The sequence below is a fragment of the Tribolium madens genome, unplaced genomic scaffold, assembly GCF_015345945.1.
Source record: "Tribolium madens isolate multiple individuals breed KSU strain unplaced genomic scaffold, Tmad_KSU_1.1 Scaffold_71;HRSCAF=194;Tcas5.2_LG6, whole genome shotgun sequence".
NCBI lineage: Eukaryota > Metazoa > Arthropoda > Insecta > Coleoptera > Tenebrionidae > Tribolium > Tribolium madens.
Window position 1 is genome coordinate 4,518,014 of NW_025401041.1, and position 19,022 is coordinate 4,537,035.

Here is a 19,022-nt window from a genome sequence, read left to right on the forward strand (position 1 = left end):
AATGCATAAACATATCTTTGTAAAACAATAAATAAAAAACGTTCTCAAAAGTTTAAATAAACAATTAATTAAAATAAAAATATTTTGGCATCGCTTCTTTACAACCTTTAAACATTTATTAATTTATTTAGAAAAAAACTGGTAGTTTACTCAAAAGAAAATTGTTAATGTTTGTAAGTTAAACATTAAAAAAAAATGTGATTACAAAAACATTTTTGCACAGCAACAATTCTTGTAACAAGCTCGTTGGCCAAAAAAAATTGTGGTAGGTTTCCATTAAAAAAAATGTTATGTTTATCTCGTAAGTATAAATAATTAATATTCAATTTTTTTTTTGAATATCAGACTACTGCACACCTATAAATTTATTTGCCAAAAAATTGACAATTTCGCCAAAATAAAATCGTTTCCAGACTTTTGGACCACTCTGTAATATGTTTTTCACTACTCTCACACTTATTACTCAGAAATACAACGGTTAAGAATATAACATTTCATAATTCACAATTATTATTTTTGTTATTTTATTATTACCTACCTATTAATTATTACTTATTAAAGTATTATTTTATTCTTATCGTAAATGAGGTTATGTCATTTTTTTGGTTTTTCTAATTTCGAATGTGAAATATTTATTAAAATAACATAGAAATTGCGAAAGAAATAAAAAAAGTGTTAAAATCTGTCTTATTATCGATAGTTTTTCAACATGAATTAAGACCATTTGTTGTTTCAACAGTTTTGACAAAGACTGAAGAATTAGAGGTGGGGTTATTTTGATATTTTTAATGAAAAACTTTAAGTCTTTTTTATTTAATTTTGTATTAATTTCATCTCTAAATGCTTCTATTACTACCTGTGTTGTGTTTTTTATGTCACTTCGTATAGTTTTAAATAATAATATTCTAATTATTATAAATCAGTGTAATATGTAATATTTTCCAGTTTCCTCTAATCCATTATTGTCTTTGGTCAATAATGAAAACGATTATTGACCAGTAAAAAACAACTTTACAACCTCTCGACGAATTGAATAATGATACTTTTTGCAACTAGTAGTAAAAACACATTTTCTTAAATACTTAAAAATAATCAATATATTCTGATGTGTCCATCTGTCTTAAATACAGGCTCGTTAAAAAGTATGGATACAGCTAAATATTTTCAGAACAATTTAACAAAGCACGTTGAAATTTGAGAAACAGTTTTAACGATAGATAAAGACAACATTTCTAAGGCTAAAAAATTTAGGTACATTGTTGAAAATTTAATTAATTCGATTTTTTTTAATAAGGTATGCTTGTGTTACATCACAGAACTGAGAAAAAAATGCTCTTCTTAAAAATATTAAATTTGACCCTTCTTTACATTAAAAAAAAATCAACTTAGCCTTGTCTCCCCAGAAGAAATGAAGATAGAAGTTTGATAAACATCTGAGACGATGTAATTTAAATACTTTTAAGCATATACCAATTTTCAATAAGTTTTGATAAATAGGTGTTATAATATTTAACTGTATCCATACTTTTTAGTAACCCTGTATATGTTTTAATAGTAATTAAAATCGTTGATTTATGTAAAAAAAATCACAAATAGGATATTTCCCTTGTAAATTGTGAAATTCTCCATTTTGTGTTTATTGTCCTTGAAATATGATAACCTGCGACGTTTTCCCTCCTTGACTGTGCCATGCTTCCCACGCTCAACCAACAAAAATTCTTTGCCTGAAGAAGATACAATGAAAGTATCGAAACGTCGCGACGAATTTAATGGTTTTTATTTCCCTGTGTCCTATAAACCATCTTCTACGTAATCAGGTTATCTTGTAAATTGTTAGTGACTCAAAATCGCTATAAAAAAATATACAATTTTTTAAGCAACAACCACTCAACCATCAGTGTTGTATTGAGTATTTTCACAGAAAATGTGTTTGTCTTAGAGCTGCCGGTCGGATTAATGGCAAACTCCTTTCATATCCTCGATATTAATTGAAGTGGAAATGAAAGGTGACACAAAACGTGTCGTACAAGGGAAATTTCTCCCTTTACTAAATAAGTTAGGACGTGTTGGCTTCTGATCGTTTGTGATTCTAGTTCAACCTTTTGTATTTATACCAAATGTCACATACAGGTAGCGAGCTTGTAAATGCATCAAATATTGAAGAGAGTAGAATTGATCTGACGTAGAAAAGAAGAAAACTGTGTCACTAGTTTAAAAATATTTTTCTAATTGTGGATTCTATTGATTTTTCAGTACAGAGTAAATATTTAAGTAAATTGCATAGAAAAAGAAGAAATAATAGTATATTATGTTATTAGGACTTAAAACGATAGTTTATGTAGGGAAGAACTTTTACTCCGAATAACATACTATTTTATCTGCAAATCGAGCGTAAAGAGCAACACTATAATTATTAATTAGCAAGTAAATAAACAAAATAATCAAGACGCTTTGCAAGTAATGAAATCACAACTACTAACTAACTAACTAGTGCAGTTAGTAGTACAAAATGTCAAATGCATCTACAATGCACCTCACCAGAAATTTCTGAAGCAGCAAAAGAGATAAGAAAGAAACAATATTGCTAATAACGTCATGGTAAAAAAAAAACTCTTAGGCACAAAAATAGAATTTTTACTCCATGACTGAAACTTTTACTATATACTTTTACTTGTGACACTTAATCATAAAAGTAGTGATTTTTGTGACGTTTGCGGCTAAAATATAAATATAAAATTTGTGCATCTACATAAAAAACTATACAGAGTGTTTCCAAATTCAACAATTTTGTTTAGAAAGCTTCTTGTTGTAATTAAAAACTAACGAGGGTGAGGTCACACTTTGCGCCAGATGATTGTAAATTGGTACAAAACATCACGTGGAATCGCTAATTTAATCAATTCTCCGACCGAATTCCATCAGTGTGTCTTTGCACCTGAACGAGAAAACATCCCCAACGTCGCGACGCCTGTTCGATATGTATCCGGCGACGGCGTCTCTATCGTTCGTCTCCCAAAGGTATCGATCGAATTTTCTTTAAAATCATCACTTCATCGTTGAAATAATGACCAGCAACATATTCGGATTTCGTCTGAAGGTAGTGATGGGTTGCATGCTCAAAAATAGCATTTCATCCCCTCTTAGTTCTCGATCAATCGATACCAAACTATTGCAATTTTTATAAGGTCAAAACGAGATAAAAGTCACTAGAACGAGATAATGTGCTGGACAAGGGTCGTGTAATTAAGGTGTGTCAGCTGTGCGCTACTGGAAACACGTGGTTTTGAATAGTTAAATTACGTAGGGTGAATCCGGGAAAGATGGACTTTGGAACTTAACAAAATTTTAATCTTGAAAAATGTGTGGCCCTATTCAAAATTATAAGTATTTTACGCAAAAACTTGATCGAAAATTTTTACTATTTTAATGAGGTAAGATACCAGGAACATGAAAAAAATTTGTCTGTTATGAATGACATTTTTCATTTTTTATGTCTATAGTATATTGTTACCGTTGATGTTGTATTCGTTTTTTCATAATTATTCAATAAAGGTACAAAAACTTTGCAAAGAAAAGCCACAACGTTAAATAAACAGAGTGCGCCAGAACTCGCGTCCTAAAGAAAAAATTCGAGTAAGATAAGATACCAGAAACATGGAAAAATGTTTAAAAAAGTCTATCCGCCAAAAAATTTTGACATTTATTTTTTGACATTTTCTTATGTCTATTTAATGATACTGATGATCTTGTACATGTTTTTTTACAATTATTTAGTAAAGATACAAAAATTTTGCCAATAAAAGCCACAAACAACATTGAACAGAATTACAATTTAGGATACAGTTCTTTTGTTTTCTCTTCTAATAGCCTGGAGCAAAAAAAATGTAAATAACTATAAATGCAAACATCACAAAAGTGACTAGTTTTATGACTAAATGACACAAGTAAAGGTTTTATCTTTCAATCATGGAATAAAAGTTTTATTTTTGCGCCTAAGCGTTTTTACTTTTATCATGACATTATTAACATTTTTCAATGTTGTTTCTTTTTTTTTCTTATTTGCTACTGGAGAGGACTTTGTTGATCAGCATTCGATATTTTGTACTACTAATACTAGTTCGAAAATCTTAACACAAATTCAATATTGACGCGTGATGTTTGGTTATAAGCCTTGTTATGATTTCATTTCTTGAAAAGCGTCTAGATTACTTTGTTCATTTACTTGCTAATTAAGTGTTGCTCTGTCTTCTCGATCTGAATACGTTTGCGGATAAAATAGTACATTTTATTCAGAGCAAAAGTCAGTTTATGTGGCTCAGCTGAATTATTTGCCTCACTACGTTCACCAAAATAAACTTTTACTCCTAATAACATAATATACTGTTTAAAATCTGTGTTAACTGTATGAACAAATATTGTACGAAAGACATTTTTTTGTTATGTGGATTATAAGAAATAGAGTTTAAATATTTATTTAAAATAATACTTTTTTTTTCTTAAAACTTAAAGTTGAGTTACAAAAATTAATACGATTATTGTTAGGAACTGTGGGTAAAATTTGGGAGTGATTTGTAAAGAGAAAAACTTTAGTGGCTTGAATTGAAATAAAAATCATAATTTGACACAGAGTTACCCTATTTATTTATTAATTTTTACAGTTTGCTTTATTGTGTTTTTTTATGTTTTAATTTTTTTTTCAGCGGTAGACTTGTTTCGTTTCTTTCGTATGTAGGCGAAGAAACTAAAAAATAAATCCTGCAAAAAGCAAAGTCTTGTAACCTCATCAGTTACTTCTTTACGAGTAAAACGGTCTCATCAACGCAACAAAAAAGACACTTGAGTAAACATACATAAAATTAACTTTAACAGAGTTGAAATAAAAAGACTCCCTCGACATTCTATCCACTTCTTTTATACTTCCTTCCCATCAGAGTCGATCTCACGTTCTTGAAGAAATTTGAGGCATTTTTAGAGCCAATAAACAGTTACCGTTTTAATCTTTAGACACCAAGTCGATAATTGCAACACCTAATTCATACTCGTAATGCATTATTACTAAACAGTTGCAAACAGACAATTCCCCAACAGACATTAATATGTAAATGTACAACTTGATTTATGGACTAATTTCCATACCGACTCTTAGTGTTTTTTGACAATAAATTCGTATCAAGTGCCACAATTTAACCCGATTCTTTCATTCCATTAAATTTAATAATCCCTCACTTGAATTCAAAATCGAACGGAAATGTAACGAAACCAATTTCAGAGTAATAAGCATGCAAATACGTTTTTTCAGAGGTGATATTAAATAACCAACTGAAATTATTGGGTTTTTTCAATTTAGGCTTAAATACAGGATGTTCCGTCTAAACCCCACATTAAAGTGTTGGGAGTCCGAATAATCATATTTGTTTGAAAATTGGTACATAGCTATAATGCATTAAGTCCTCCTAACTGAAAATATTTTCAAGATGGCGGCACTTCCGGTTATACCGGAAGTCGGTCTCAACTTTCGTATTTTTAATGGAAAGCTATATTTTTTACTGCGTTTTTGGATTAATCGGGTTATTTAAGGAAGTTTTCATCTGCTTTTCCTATACCTAAATTTAGCCGTTTTTGAAATATTTGGAGTTTTTCAAAAATTTTTGGATCTGCACCTTTTACTTTAAAAATCGGTAACTCTGCTATTTTAAAAAATTTTGTTTAGTCTTTAGTTTAAGTCTTTCTTCCGGTGTTTTCAAATTTTGAAAAAAAAATTAACAAACCCTAAAATTTTAAGGTTACTTTTGTAATAATTCAAATACCCATAACTCAATTTTTCCAAATGAAATAGCCCAATTTTTATTTTACTAAATGGAAGAGAATTTAATTCTGCATCGATCTGTATTACCATTCCCTATACCTAAATTTAATAATTTTTAAGTTATGGTGACTTTTTGTTAAGACTGCCGAAAATCTATTACTAGCCACATCCGTTTTCGTATAGTTTGCCATGTTATTTCTTTTTTCAAAATTTGAAAACACCAGAAAAAGGATCTAAGCCTTTTCTTTCAAACGCCAAAAAAACCTATTCAAAATCTTAAAAACGGCAGAGTTACCGATTTTTAAAGTGGAAGGTGCAGATCCAAAAATTTTTGAAAAACTCCAAATATTTCAAAAACGGCTAAATTTAGATATAGAGAAAGCCTTAAAATAACCTAATTGATCCAAAAACGTAGTAAAAAATATACCTTTCTTTTTAAAATAAGAAAGTTGAGACCGACTTCCGGTACAAGCGGAAGTACGGCCATCTTGAAAATATTTTCATTTAGGAGGACTTAATGGTTTATGGCTAGGTACCAATTTTCAAATAAATACGATTATTCCAACTCCCAATACTTCTAAAGTGGGGTTTAGACAGAACAGCCCTGTATATGATATAGTAATGGCGGTACAACCAAACCAGTTTTCACTTTTTCTGAAGTAATTTTTCTGGTTTATAAAAAGAAATTGGTTTTGAATATTTCAAAAGTAATCAATAGGTTTTGAGTAATTCATCCTGTTTCGATCGAGAGTGGTTGCACAATTACAAGAAATTTCAGTCTCAATGTTGCTTCCAAACCCTTCATGGCTTATCTCAAAGTCACATTTGCCAAACCCTTGGTGAGTTTGTTTTTTTATCTCCTCTCGAAAAACATTCACGCACACAATCTTGTACTGCGTCTTCGTCATAAATCTTTTAGAGCGAGCAAAACGGGATCAGACACAAATTGACGGCGCGAATACTCGCACTTTATAAATCACTATTCTGGCGAGGGACGAGGAATACCAACATTGTGATAACAAGAAATTTTTTTGATCATAACTTTGATTTTACATTTTGGAGGTTTGTTAATTATTTTTTCAATTATTAATACGCCAAACGAAAGGCTTAATCGTTCTCTTTCAAACCCCCAAATACGATTTCAAAATAATTAAAAATGGGAGAGTTATCGATTTTTGAAGAGTAATTTCAAAAAAGTCTAAATATTTCGAAAACGGTTAAACTTAGGTATAGGGAAGGCTGATAAAAACTCTCTCAAAATCACTTGAGTAATCTAAAAATTCAATAAAAAACATAGCTTTTTATTTAAAATAACGAAGTTGATACTCACTTCCGGTATAACCGGAAGTGTCACCATTTTGAAAATATTTTCATTAAGCAGGACCTGACCGATTATGACTCTATACAAATGTTTTAATAAATACTATTGTCAAAACTCCTAATATTCCTAATGTGGGGTTTAGCCGGATCACTCTGTATACGGGGTGCGTCAGAACTCGTACCCCAAAGAAAAATTAAAATAAAGTTTGCAATTTTTTATTTGGCAAACACAAAAATAATTTTAAAAAAACTAACTAAAACTCTAATTTGTAATAACAACTCAAATAAAAAAAAATAATATAAATATATCCCGGCATCTACTATTTTTTAATAAAAAAATTTAATTAAAATTTCTTAATGGTAAATTTGGAATTTTTTTACTTGTCAACCACAAAAAAATTAAAAGAAAAAACTCTAACTTTCAATAAGACTTTGAAAATGATAGTTATATTTTTTTTGATACAGGGAAAAATTTTTATTACTTGAAATTTTTCTCTGAGGCGCAAGTTCCAAAACATCCTGTATCCTGGCAGACTGTTATTTCACTTTTTGGATGATTTTTTTTCAAAAATAATAATTTGGTGTCATTTCGACAATTAAAAGATCTATCGAAATAAATCAAAACTAGGAATTACTCAAAAACCAAAAAGTGTAAAATTTGAAATCAAGTTAAAAATTGTGTATTTTTTAAAAAGAAAATTGACATGTTTGAGCATTTTTGCCAATTTTTTTTAATTTTTAATAATGTCGTGTTCTATTAGTTTTTATTTTAGTGAAACAAAAAAAAACTTTAAAAGATAAACAATAAGAACAAACATAGTTGCGAAAAATACTTAAAAAACAAACAACCTAAAAGAGAAAGACGATCAGAAGAAATAATAAGAAAAATATTAAAAAAAAATGAAACCGTAAATGTAACAATAAAGTAAAAGAAGTTTAAAAAAAAAACACATCTACAAAAAAAATCAAACATGAAAACACAATATAAATAAAATACACAAGTTGTAAAGACATAATAGGACAAAATAATGAGAATGTAGTAACTAAAATAAAAGATCAAGGATGCAAAAAGAAAAAAATATGTACTTATAATGAAAACATTAAAAGGATAAAATGTGCAAAAAAGGGAAACAGAAAGAACAATGGAAAAAGTAAAAATGTAAGAAAACCATAAAAAAGTGAAATAAGTCTCAAACATTGTAACTAGTAATGAAAAAGTGGAAAATGTGTAAGGGGGCAGAAGGAGTTCAGGAGCTAATCAAAAAAACAGTAGGGAGAAAAAACGATAAAATACTAGATATACAGGTGCGCCAGAACTCGCGCCCCAAAGAAAGATGCCATATAAGGTAAGATAAAAAATGTTAAAAAAAAATTATCTATAAAAATTTCGAAGTTATGAGAGTTTAAATTTTGCACTTTGACTCTATTTATTTCTGTTGGAAAAACAATTTTCCAAGTTTTTTTGCTACAGGCTATTAAAAGAGGAAACAAGGAAGCTGTATTCTAAATTGTTACTCTGTTTAATGTTATTTGTGACTTTTATTGGCAAAATTTTAGTACCTTTATTAAAAAATTATAAAAAAAACAAATACAAGATCATCAGTATCATTAAATAGACATAAAAAATGTCGAATGTCAAAAAATAAATGTCAAATTTTTTTGACAGATGAAATTTTTTCAATGTCCCTGGTATCTTACCTTACTTGAAATTTTTCTCTCGTGCGCGAGTTCTGACACAGCCTGTATATAAAGCAATTTAAAATGTTATGTGTGAACACACAAAGGCTTGTTTATATCAATTGATTAACAAATTTTTAAATTATTAGTTATTGGTAAACACAGAATATTGGTATAATCTCGATAAAACGTGGGTTTATTTGAGCGAATGGCGAATTTAGAATTAATGCCGCATTAAATGTGTACATCCCTAATGTGAGTTTATAAAGCATAACAGATCCTCCCTTCAATGTGCATAAATTTGTCTCGCATTTTTTTAGTTTGACATTTTTATTATTTGAATAAAATCGAAAATTGCAAACTTATCTTGTTTTTATATCTGAATTTTTTAAATAACAAAAAATTGAATTTTTATTAATTTGAAGCAAATTAAATCGTTATTTATTGGCTCCCCTAGCAGTCACGATGTCCCACTTTTCTGGCAAATTTTTATTAGCACGATCCATTAGTAGGTGGCCAATAACAATGACGCTTAATGTAGTGGTAGTATCCCATAACAATAACTTTTAACAGTCGGGTAAACCCCATGTGTTAGGTTATCACCAAACCACATTTCTCATAATAGCTAATGATCACAATTTGACGCAAATAAACCTTGGGAAACCTTAATAATTGATGGCAGGATACGACATGGATCGATGTTTAAACCGGAAACAAATGACTTCAAAGATAAGTTAATTCCGATAGGGGTTGTTCTAGATCGAGGCAGAGGCGCCGTCTTGTCTTGTATCAGTCGCTAAATCACCTGAATTACCACACCAAACATTATTTGCTTCAATTTTAAAGTTGGCGATTTTTTTATTTTTGCCGATTTTTGGCAATTGCCAATAACTCCGGAATTATTGGAGTCAACCTCTTGGTTTTGGAATCGTTGGAAAGCAAATTTAATTTTCTAACATATGCAAAAAAGTAATTTAGATTAATCAATTGTATTTCAGAAAGTATTAATTGTAATTCAGAACCGTAAACTGGATTTCAGAAAGCGTAAATTGAAATTCAAATTAGTGAATTGTATTTCAGAAAGTGTTAGTTATAATTCAGAGTTTGTCATTTGTAATTAAGAATTCGTCAATTGTAATTCAGAATTCGTTATTTTCATTTAAAAATTACATTACCAAAGATCCTTTGAAAATAAAATCTCTTACTTATTTTGCAAAATGGCAAGTTTATGTATTTTTTTTAATTCTGAAAATAAAATAATTCGTGTTTATGTGTAAACTTCATTTTGTGATAACAGTAAGTTACTCATCTGAATTACATTTGATATTTTCTGGATTACATGTAATATGAAATTGAATTTATTTACTGTTTTGAATTACATGTAATGGTTTCTGAATTACAATTATTACTTTATGAAATACAATTGACTAATCGGAATTCCAATTTATGCTTTCTGAAATTAAATTAACTGAATTATATCTCATAGTTTCTGAAACTCATTTTACTCTTCTGAATTACAATTAACACGTTTTGAAAGACATTTGACTAATCTAAATTTCAATTTACGCTTTTTGAAACTAAACTGACTAAAACTAAAAATTGCTGACAAACTCAAAAATATCGAAAATATAAATTCGACTATAGCTTTTAAACTATTACGATTTTTGAGGTTTTCTCGACGTCAATCGATTCCCTGGAACATTTTACATATCGTTCGTTTAGAATTACAATGTCGTATGAACCATTTTTAAATAATGCGATTTTTAGTTATCTTACTTTCTTAACAGATAAATCCAAAAAATATTTTTTTATAAGCATCTTATCTTAGTTAGCTGTGAAAAAGATGAAAAACAAAGTTGTATGTTGTAAACATAAAAATTATTAGAATTATACACTGTCGTATGTACATTTGAATTCCAAAATGATTTGCGTACCTCAAAATAAAAATTCACTTATGTCATATGCTATCATATAAAAATGCAGAAACTATGAAGTTTTCAACCCCAGAAAACTCAGCTCGCCAAGAAATAGTCAATGTGCATAGTTGCATAGAAAAAGTTTACAAAAAGCAGTTTCGCTACTTTTCTCTGTTTTAGAAAATGTCTCTACAAAAATTCTTTATAAAGTTTTTGAAATTACAAAAATTTCCTCGAAGCTCAGCGGACTATTTAACTAAAAAATTAAAGCAGTTAAATCACTGATAAAATGGATGCCAAAAAGGACCAAGATTTTTTCAAAATTATGTGTAAAATATTTAACAAAAAGCCTCAGCACATAGATATTTAATTACCTGCAGGATAATCTAGATCTTTTTCATGTGTAATTCAGAAACCACCATATGTAATTCAGATTAGTCAATTTAGTTTCAGAAAGAGTAAATTGTAATTTAGATTAGCCAATTGTCTTTCAGAAACTGTTAATTGTACACGAATTATTTGAACAAAAACACGATTACGTCTTACCAAACTTTTATTTAAAACACAACGCGTTTCAACTCAGATGAGGATGACCACTTTGTGGTTGAAACGCGATGTGTTTTAAATAAAATAATGGTGTGAGGGCTATTCGTGTTTTTGATCATCGTTTCCATACCAATTAGATCCAAGAAAAAGAACACGAATTATTTTATTTTCAGAATTAAAGAATTACATAAACTTGGAATTTTACAAAATAAATAAGATATTTTATTTTCAAAGAAATTTTGGTAATGTAATTTTTAAATGAAAATAATAAATGCTGAATTACAATTGACTAATCCGAATTCCAATTTACGCTTTCGAAAATTAAATTAACTAATCTGAATTATATTTGATAATTTCTGAAATTCATTTTAATGTTTTGTATTACAATTAACACTTTCTTAAAAACAATTGACTAATCTGAATTACAATTAATATTTTCTTTAATGTATCTTACGCTTTCTGAATAACACTTAAAAAAGATGTCGATAATATTAATTGTTGTAGTTCCAGTTAACTCAAGTTTTTGTTAGTCTCATTAATTTGTATATTATATACCTAAGATTGTAAATTTAGTTTCGTCCTTGTACTTGTATTTATTGGAATTGAGGACAAAATAATAAACTTATTTTTTGTGCTTTCGACTAATTTTGTGGTTTTCTTTATTGATCAATTTATAAACACTAAAAAATACAATATTTAAAAACTACATTTACATTATATGGCGTAATAGTTGGCGGTGATTTGAGTGTGTTGTGAACGGACCACAATTTGTAATACGTTAAATTTCATTTTAATAACTTTCAATACGATGGTTCGTTCACAATCAGACTTTTATAGATAGCTTTGACACCAAATTTAAAAAAAACACCTGTAATTATTCCTACCGTTACACAACAATTCGAAAAGTTATTTAATAAAAGATGCATTAAATGTATTTTGAAAAAAAAACATTTTTTAACAACAGCAAAGCAACATGATTGTTTTCAAAGCCGTTTCATCAAAATAATATATCTTTGCGGCAATTTACTAAATAAAATAATGTAAAAATTTGTTAAAAAAACGGTTTGTTCGACGAATTCTACGCGTAATTCTACACCTTTTTCAAGTGTAATTCAGAAAGCGTAAGATATATTTTCATAAAACGTTAATTGTAATGTGAATTACAGTTTCAGAAAGCGTAAATTGTAATTTAGATTAGTCATTTGTCTTTCAGAAAGTGTTAGTTGTAATTGAAAACAGTAAAACGAATTTCAGAAACTATCAGATATAATTCAGATTAGTTAATTTAATTGCAGAAAGCGTAAATTGGAATTCAGATTAGTCAATTGTATTTCAGAAAGTGTTATTTTCATTTAAAAATTACACTATCAAAATCCCTCTAAAAATAAAATACATATCTTATTTATTTTGTAAAATATCAAGTTTATGTATTTATGTATCTGAATTGCAATTGATATTTTCTGGATTACATGTAACATGAAATTGAATTTATTTACTGTTCTGAATTACATCTAATGGTTTCTAAATTACAATTAATACTTTCTGAAATACAATTGATTAATCTGATTTCCAATTTATGCTTTCTGAAATTAAATTAACTAATCTGAATTACATCTTATGGTTTCTGAAACTCATTTTACTCTTCTGAATTACAATTAACACTTTCTGAAAGACAATTGACTAATCTAAATTACAATTTACGCTTTCTGAAACTAAATTAACTAATCTGAATTACATGTGATGGTTTCTGAATTACACTCAAAAAAGGTGTAGATATTGTATCGGTTTTGGATGAAATTTAAAAAAATGATTTTATTGCAGATTGACCCACCACCAAGCGGGGGTCAGAATGTTCGTAATTCCAACAATAGACTGATGGCGGACGATGGGAGTTCCGATGACGCCAATACACCCTTACAGTCACCTCGTTCACAAAACACCAGCAGGGAGGAAGACGACAGTTCCAACGCCAACGAATCAGAATGCAAAAGTCCAAGCCAGAGGTACTTTTTTAATTTTCAATTCGTTATCCTCAACTAAAAACATTACTAAAATTTTGAAAATTTACCTCCATTAAACCGGTATTTTTCCTCTTAAGAAAACTAAAAAACTATTTGTCTATTTTGCGTCTGAAAGAAAGCTTATTTCGATACCAAAACCGATGCTTTAATGAGCCATTCAATTCACTCTCTAGAGGCTGGTAATGGTGATTTTCAGCGGCGATTTGAGCGATTTCTCTTTTTTCAGGTTGTTACATGAAATATTTGCAGTATTCGTTATTAATTCAACAAAAATTTGAAAAATACGTGAGACTTGACACTTCGAAAAACGAACTTGTGACATTTATTACTAAGGCTCGGATCATATGCAAAATGCATATTTGGTGTTAAGAGGTATATCAACAAAATTGTAAGTTTTCTATGCATATAAATTGTTTTTTGATCAAAATAAGTCAATTAACAAATGCATATTTTGTATATTTTGTCAACTTTGTGCATATTTTAGGAAATATTGCTTATTTGTGCATATTTTCTTCAAACTTCAGTTCAAGTTAAAAATTAAACAGTTTAAGAAAAATAATTCGATTACAAAATATGTTAAAGAAGAAACAACCGGTAATTTGTAAGCCAGATTCAAATGCTGTTTCCTTTTTAAATTCGTTTTATACAGAGCGAAAATAAAGTATGGAGCCTCCGGAAAAATAATTAATATGAATTAAAGAAACATAAAAAATGTGAGAACAAAATTTTGTTTTATTTTTGAGTTAGGAGGTTTTTTTGTCAAAATTTCAATTTATGTAATTTACTTTTTAATTTAATATAAAATAGATATTTGTAATTCTTAGATCATACTCTTAATGAGAGAAATGATTTTTTAGTGGGTTGCCATTTAAAAAAATAAGTATTTTTGTAGAACTTAAAAATAATGAAAATTTCGAAAAATTTTATTCTTGATAAAATATCACATTTTTATAGGTAGTACGTACTTTATTCACCAGTTAGTTTTTCCAAAAATCGATAGTTTAAACAAAAAATGTTTGGTTCCACACTTTTTTAATTCACTTGGTAAGGCTATAATCCTCCATTCGGATATAATCCATTCGGACCTGCTAATGAATTTTAGAGAAATTGTTTAAAGTGATATTTTCTGAAAAGTACATATTTCTGAGAAAGGCTTTTTTTAATTACTAAGTTTTTAAAATGGCTTTTCATTGGCAAAACCAACTTATTTATTCTCTTTCGATCATAGTGTACAATTCAAAATGTGGAAAATACAAAGTTTAGTGTATTCGAGGATAAAAATTTATCCCAACTTTGATATTTATTGTTAAAAGTTTTGCATATCGATACATATTTGACATTTATCTTTTGACATTTGACATTTTTTTATACCTATTTAATAATACTGATGATCTTCTATATGTTTTTTTACAATTATTTAGTAAAGGGACAAAAATTTTTCCAATAAAACCCACAAATGACATTGAACAGAGTTACAATTTAGGATACAGCTTCCTTGTTTCCTCTTTTAATAGCCTATAGCAAAAAAACTTGGAAAATTATTTTTCCAACAGAAATAAATAGAGTCAATTTCGAAATTTTTATAGATAAAATTTTTTCAACATTTTTTCCATGTTCCTGGTATCTTACCTGCGCCAGAACTCGCGCCCCAGAGAAAAATTTTAAGTAAGATAAGATACCAAGAACATGAAAAAAATGTTTAAAAAATTCTCTGTCAAAAAAATTTGACATTTATTTTTTCACATTTGACATTTTTTCATATCTATTTAATGACACTGATGATATCGTATATGTTTTTTTATAATTATTTTGTAAATGTAAAAAAATTTTGCCAGTAAAAGCCACAAATAACATTAAAGAGAGTTACAATTTAGGATAGAGCTTCCTTGTTTCTTCGTTTAATAGCCTATAGCAAAAAAACTTGGAAAATTATTTATCCAACAGAAATAAATAGGGTCAAAGTGCAAAATTTAAATTCTCATAACTTCTAATTTTTTATAGATAGAATTTTTTAAACATTTTTTTCATGTTCCTGGTATTTTTCTCTGGGGCGCGAGTTCTGGCGCACCCTGTGTGGCATTTTTCTATGTGGCGCGTGTTCTAGCGTACCCTGTATATTGGAGCATATTTCTTAATGTCTCGTGCATATTTTACGGATTTTTTGTGCATATAATCCGAGCCTTATTTATTACCAGCGACAACCTTATTAGAACAAATTTCCTAAATTTTGAAAAAAATACCGTTTATGTTAAAAAAATACGCAAAACGCGCAAAATAGAATAAATAGCTTAAAATCTTGTTTCATAAGTCATTTGTGGGAATTCGTTCTTTATAAAACTCGGGCTTTGCTGGTCGTTTCATAAACCTGAACTCGTCGTTGCTTATATTATTTTTTTTAAATAATTCTGTCAATGTGTATAACCTACGACAATTATTTTAAAATCCATGACAACCCTTGACCAAGATAATTTTTGATCTCACGGTACTATTATTTCGCATTTATTTTGTTTAAATTTAGCGAATTGCGAATTTTTCCACCATTACCAAATAAAACCCTTATAATAAAACAATAAAACTAAATTAAAGCACAAAATCAGGACATTTTAACGACAGTCATAAAAGTGGTGACAGTAGATAGTAAATTATAATCACACAGTAAGTACTTCCCGGGGCGCTTGCATCAAACTCTTCACCGTTTTATTACTAAATTCTGCTCTTTCATCATGTTCTACACACAAAATTGTGATATTAGCCGCTTTTTCATGGTCTAATTTGCAGAAAAAAAGACAAAATATTCATTTGTAACGTAAATGAAACAATTTGTGTTACAAAACATCTTAAATTGTATTTAAATGGTTTCACATAAAAATTGTTGATTTTTTGCGATCTTCCTTCGGTTTTGCTAACAAATTTCGTGTATGTGTTTAATGCTTCTGCAATCAGGATGGCACTCGATTCCACTTCTGATTGGAGCTTTCGCCGTTTCCTCTTTGATTGAAGTCGACTCTCTTTGATCCTTTTGTTAAAACAGTCGACTAGGTGCCACAACATAAACAAACCGCGTTTCCTCTTCTATTTTCTTGTCTTTGAACCAATTTTATTCTCACGATAGATTATGAAAATTTAAAACCACCACCTCGTCGTCAATTTGAATGATTGCTGGATTTCATTTAAGGCAAGTATGTGGTAATTTGGTAAGAAAATCGATAAGTGCTGGAAAATATTACCCACCTTGAACGTAATTATCTCGGGAGCGCAGACTAGGCTTCCAACACAAGAGATAAATGTCTCTCCCAGGCGGGGATCCTACTCTAATACTTTTTACCACGTATTGTGCTCAAATAACTCGCAGTTATCTTGAAACACGGACAACTTTGCTGAATAATTATCAAAAAACTTATTTATGCAAATTATAAATACTTGCCGATTTTAATAATAATAAATTCCGTATTTTTAATTTTTTGATAGGGTAAGTCCGGGAGAATTGGACAACCTCTGTACCCTATGTTAAAGGAAAATATTTTTTTGATAAAGTACCCGAAAAATAAAAATTATTGTTTCATGTCATTTTCCCCAAAAATGTTAAATTTTCGAGTTAATAAGCTTTTTAGAATAGATGTTATAGTCCCAACTTAATTATCATGTTTCATAATTATGTTTAGAATAATGATCTTTAATAGGAAAAATATAAACTTTTTTTTCTCATATAAATGAAAAAAATTATATACAAAAAGATTGTTACAAAATTAAATCAATGAATTCCTATTGTAGTTGTTTTGTTTTTGATATTTTTAGATTTTCTGTTATTTAATCTAAAAAACTGTATAACAAAAATTCCAAAACTAGGAGGAATAAAGAAAGTAAAACACAAAAACAAGTTTTTAACACTGTAGAGTATTATTAAAAAAAATTAATAATCCTTATTTTTTGATAAATACTGAGAAAGAATGGTTTCTAACAATATACGCACTGAAAAAAAAATTTTTGCTTCAAGCAGGTATGGTGAAAATAACATTTATTTCAGAATATTTTTAGTTCAATTTCTTTCAGAATGTGAAATGTCAGAATCAAAAAGAAAAATTTATTTAAAAATTATTTATGTTTGATAAACACTAAGAAATAATGTTTTCTAAGAATATACCAACTGAAAAAAGTACAATTTTTGTTTCAAACAGTTATCATTTATTTAAGAGTATTTTTATTAGAATTTTTTTAAGAATGTGAAATGTTTCACTTGTTGTCTCAAACAGAAGAAATTCTTATTTGTTTGATAAATACTGAAGAAAAATATTTTCTAATAATGTACGAGTACCTATTACCTCCTGCCGTCATGTTGAAAATAACATTCATTTCAGTATATGTTTATTTCAATTTCTTTCAGAATATGAAATGTTCAGTCAGTATTGCAAAAAGATAAATCCTTGTGTCTGAAAAATATTGAAGAAGAATATTTTGTAACAACCTATTGAAAAAAATAAAATTACTGCTTCATGCTTCAATTGCTTCAATCACATTTATTTCCTAATTTTTTTATTTCAATTTCTTTAAGAATGTGAAATGTTTCAGTCCATATCTCAACAAAGAAGAAATTCTTATTTGTTTGATAAATACTGAAGAAGAATATTTTCTAATAATTTACCTACTGAAAAAAAATGCTTCAATCAGTCCATTTTTTTAAAATGTCAAATGTTTTAGTAGCTATCTCAAAAAAATCTTTATTTTTTTTCTAAATACTAAGGAGGATTTTTTTTTGACAATGTACTTACGGAAAAAATAAAAGTTTTGTATTAAGTAGGTAGTAAAATTTATTTCAGAATGTTTTTATTTCAATTACTTTAAGAATGTGAAATATTTCAGTCGGTATATCATAAAAAAGTATTTTTTTTTGATAAACACTGAAGAACAACAATGTACCTACTGAAAAAATATTTGTTTCCGATTTTTTTTATTAAGAATGTGAAATGTTTCAGTCGATATCTCAACAAAGAAGAAATTCTTATTGTTTGATACATACTGAAGAAGGTTTTCTAACAATTTACCTACTGAAAAGAAAAATTGCTTCAAGCAGTCGTGTTGAAAATAACATTTATTTCAGAATATTTTTATTTCAATTTCTTTAAGAATGTGAAATGTTTCAGTCGATATCTCAAAAAGAAGAAATTCTTATTTGTTTGATAAATAATGAAGAAAAATATTTTCTAACAATTTACCTACTGAAAAAAAAATTTGCTTCAAGCAGTCGTATTGAAAATAACATTTATTTCAGAATATTTTTATTTCGTTTTTTTATGAAATGTTTTAGTAGGTATCTCAAAAAATCTTTAATTTTTTCTAAATACTGAGGAGGAATGTTTTCTAACAATTACTTACGGAAAAAATAATTTTTTTCTTTGAAGTAGTAAAATTTATTTTAGAATTTTTTTATTTCATTAAGAATATTAAATATTTCAGTCGGTATCTCATAAAAAAGTATTTTTTTAAATAAACAATGTACCTACCGAAAAAATATTTTTGTTTGTTGAAAATAACATTTATTTCAGTTTATCTATATGTATTACTAAAATTATTAGACCAATAAGTGAACCAGGAAAATTTAACTTTTTTAACTTGCTTAGTAAGGTAAATTGGGAATTTGCAGACTCTGACATTGACCCAAATAACAAATTCACCATGTTTCTTAACAACATACTATATAGTTTCTACTCTGCGTTTCCAGAAAAACAGATCAAATGTTAC

At 28.2% G+C, this 19,022-nt stretch overlaps 1 protein-coding gene across 3 annotated transcripts in view; it reads left to right on the top strand.

Moving 5' to 3' along the window:
* The window catches only part of LOC123008726 (cyclic nucleotide-gated cation channel beta-1), a 101,736-nt gene that overhangs the window by 53,604 nt on the left and 29,110 nt on the right, over nt 1-19,022 (top strand). For all 3 annotated transcript variants that reach the window (XM_044404714.1, XM_044404715.1, XM_044404716.1), the window contains exon 3: nt 13,087-13,268. In XM_044404714.1, the coding sequence (XP_044260649.1) occupies nt 13,087-13,268 (182 nt within the window). The remainder of the gene's footprint in view (nt 1-13,086; nt 13,269-19,022) is intronic.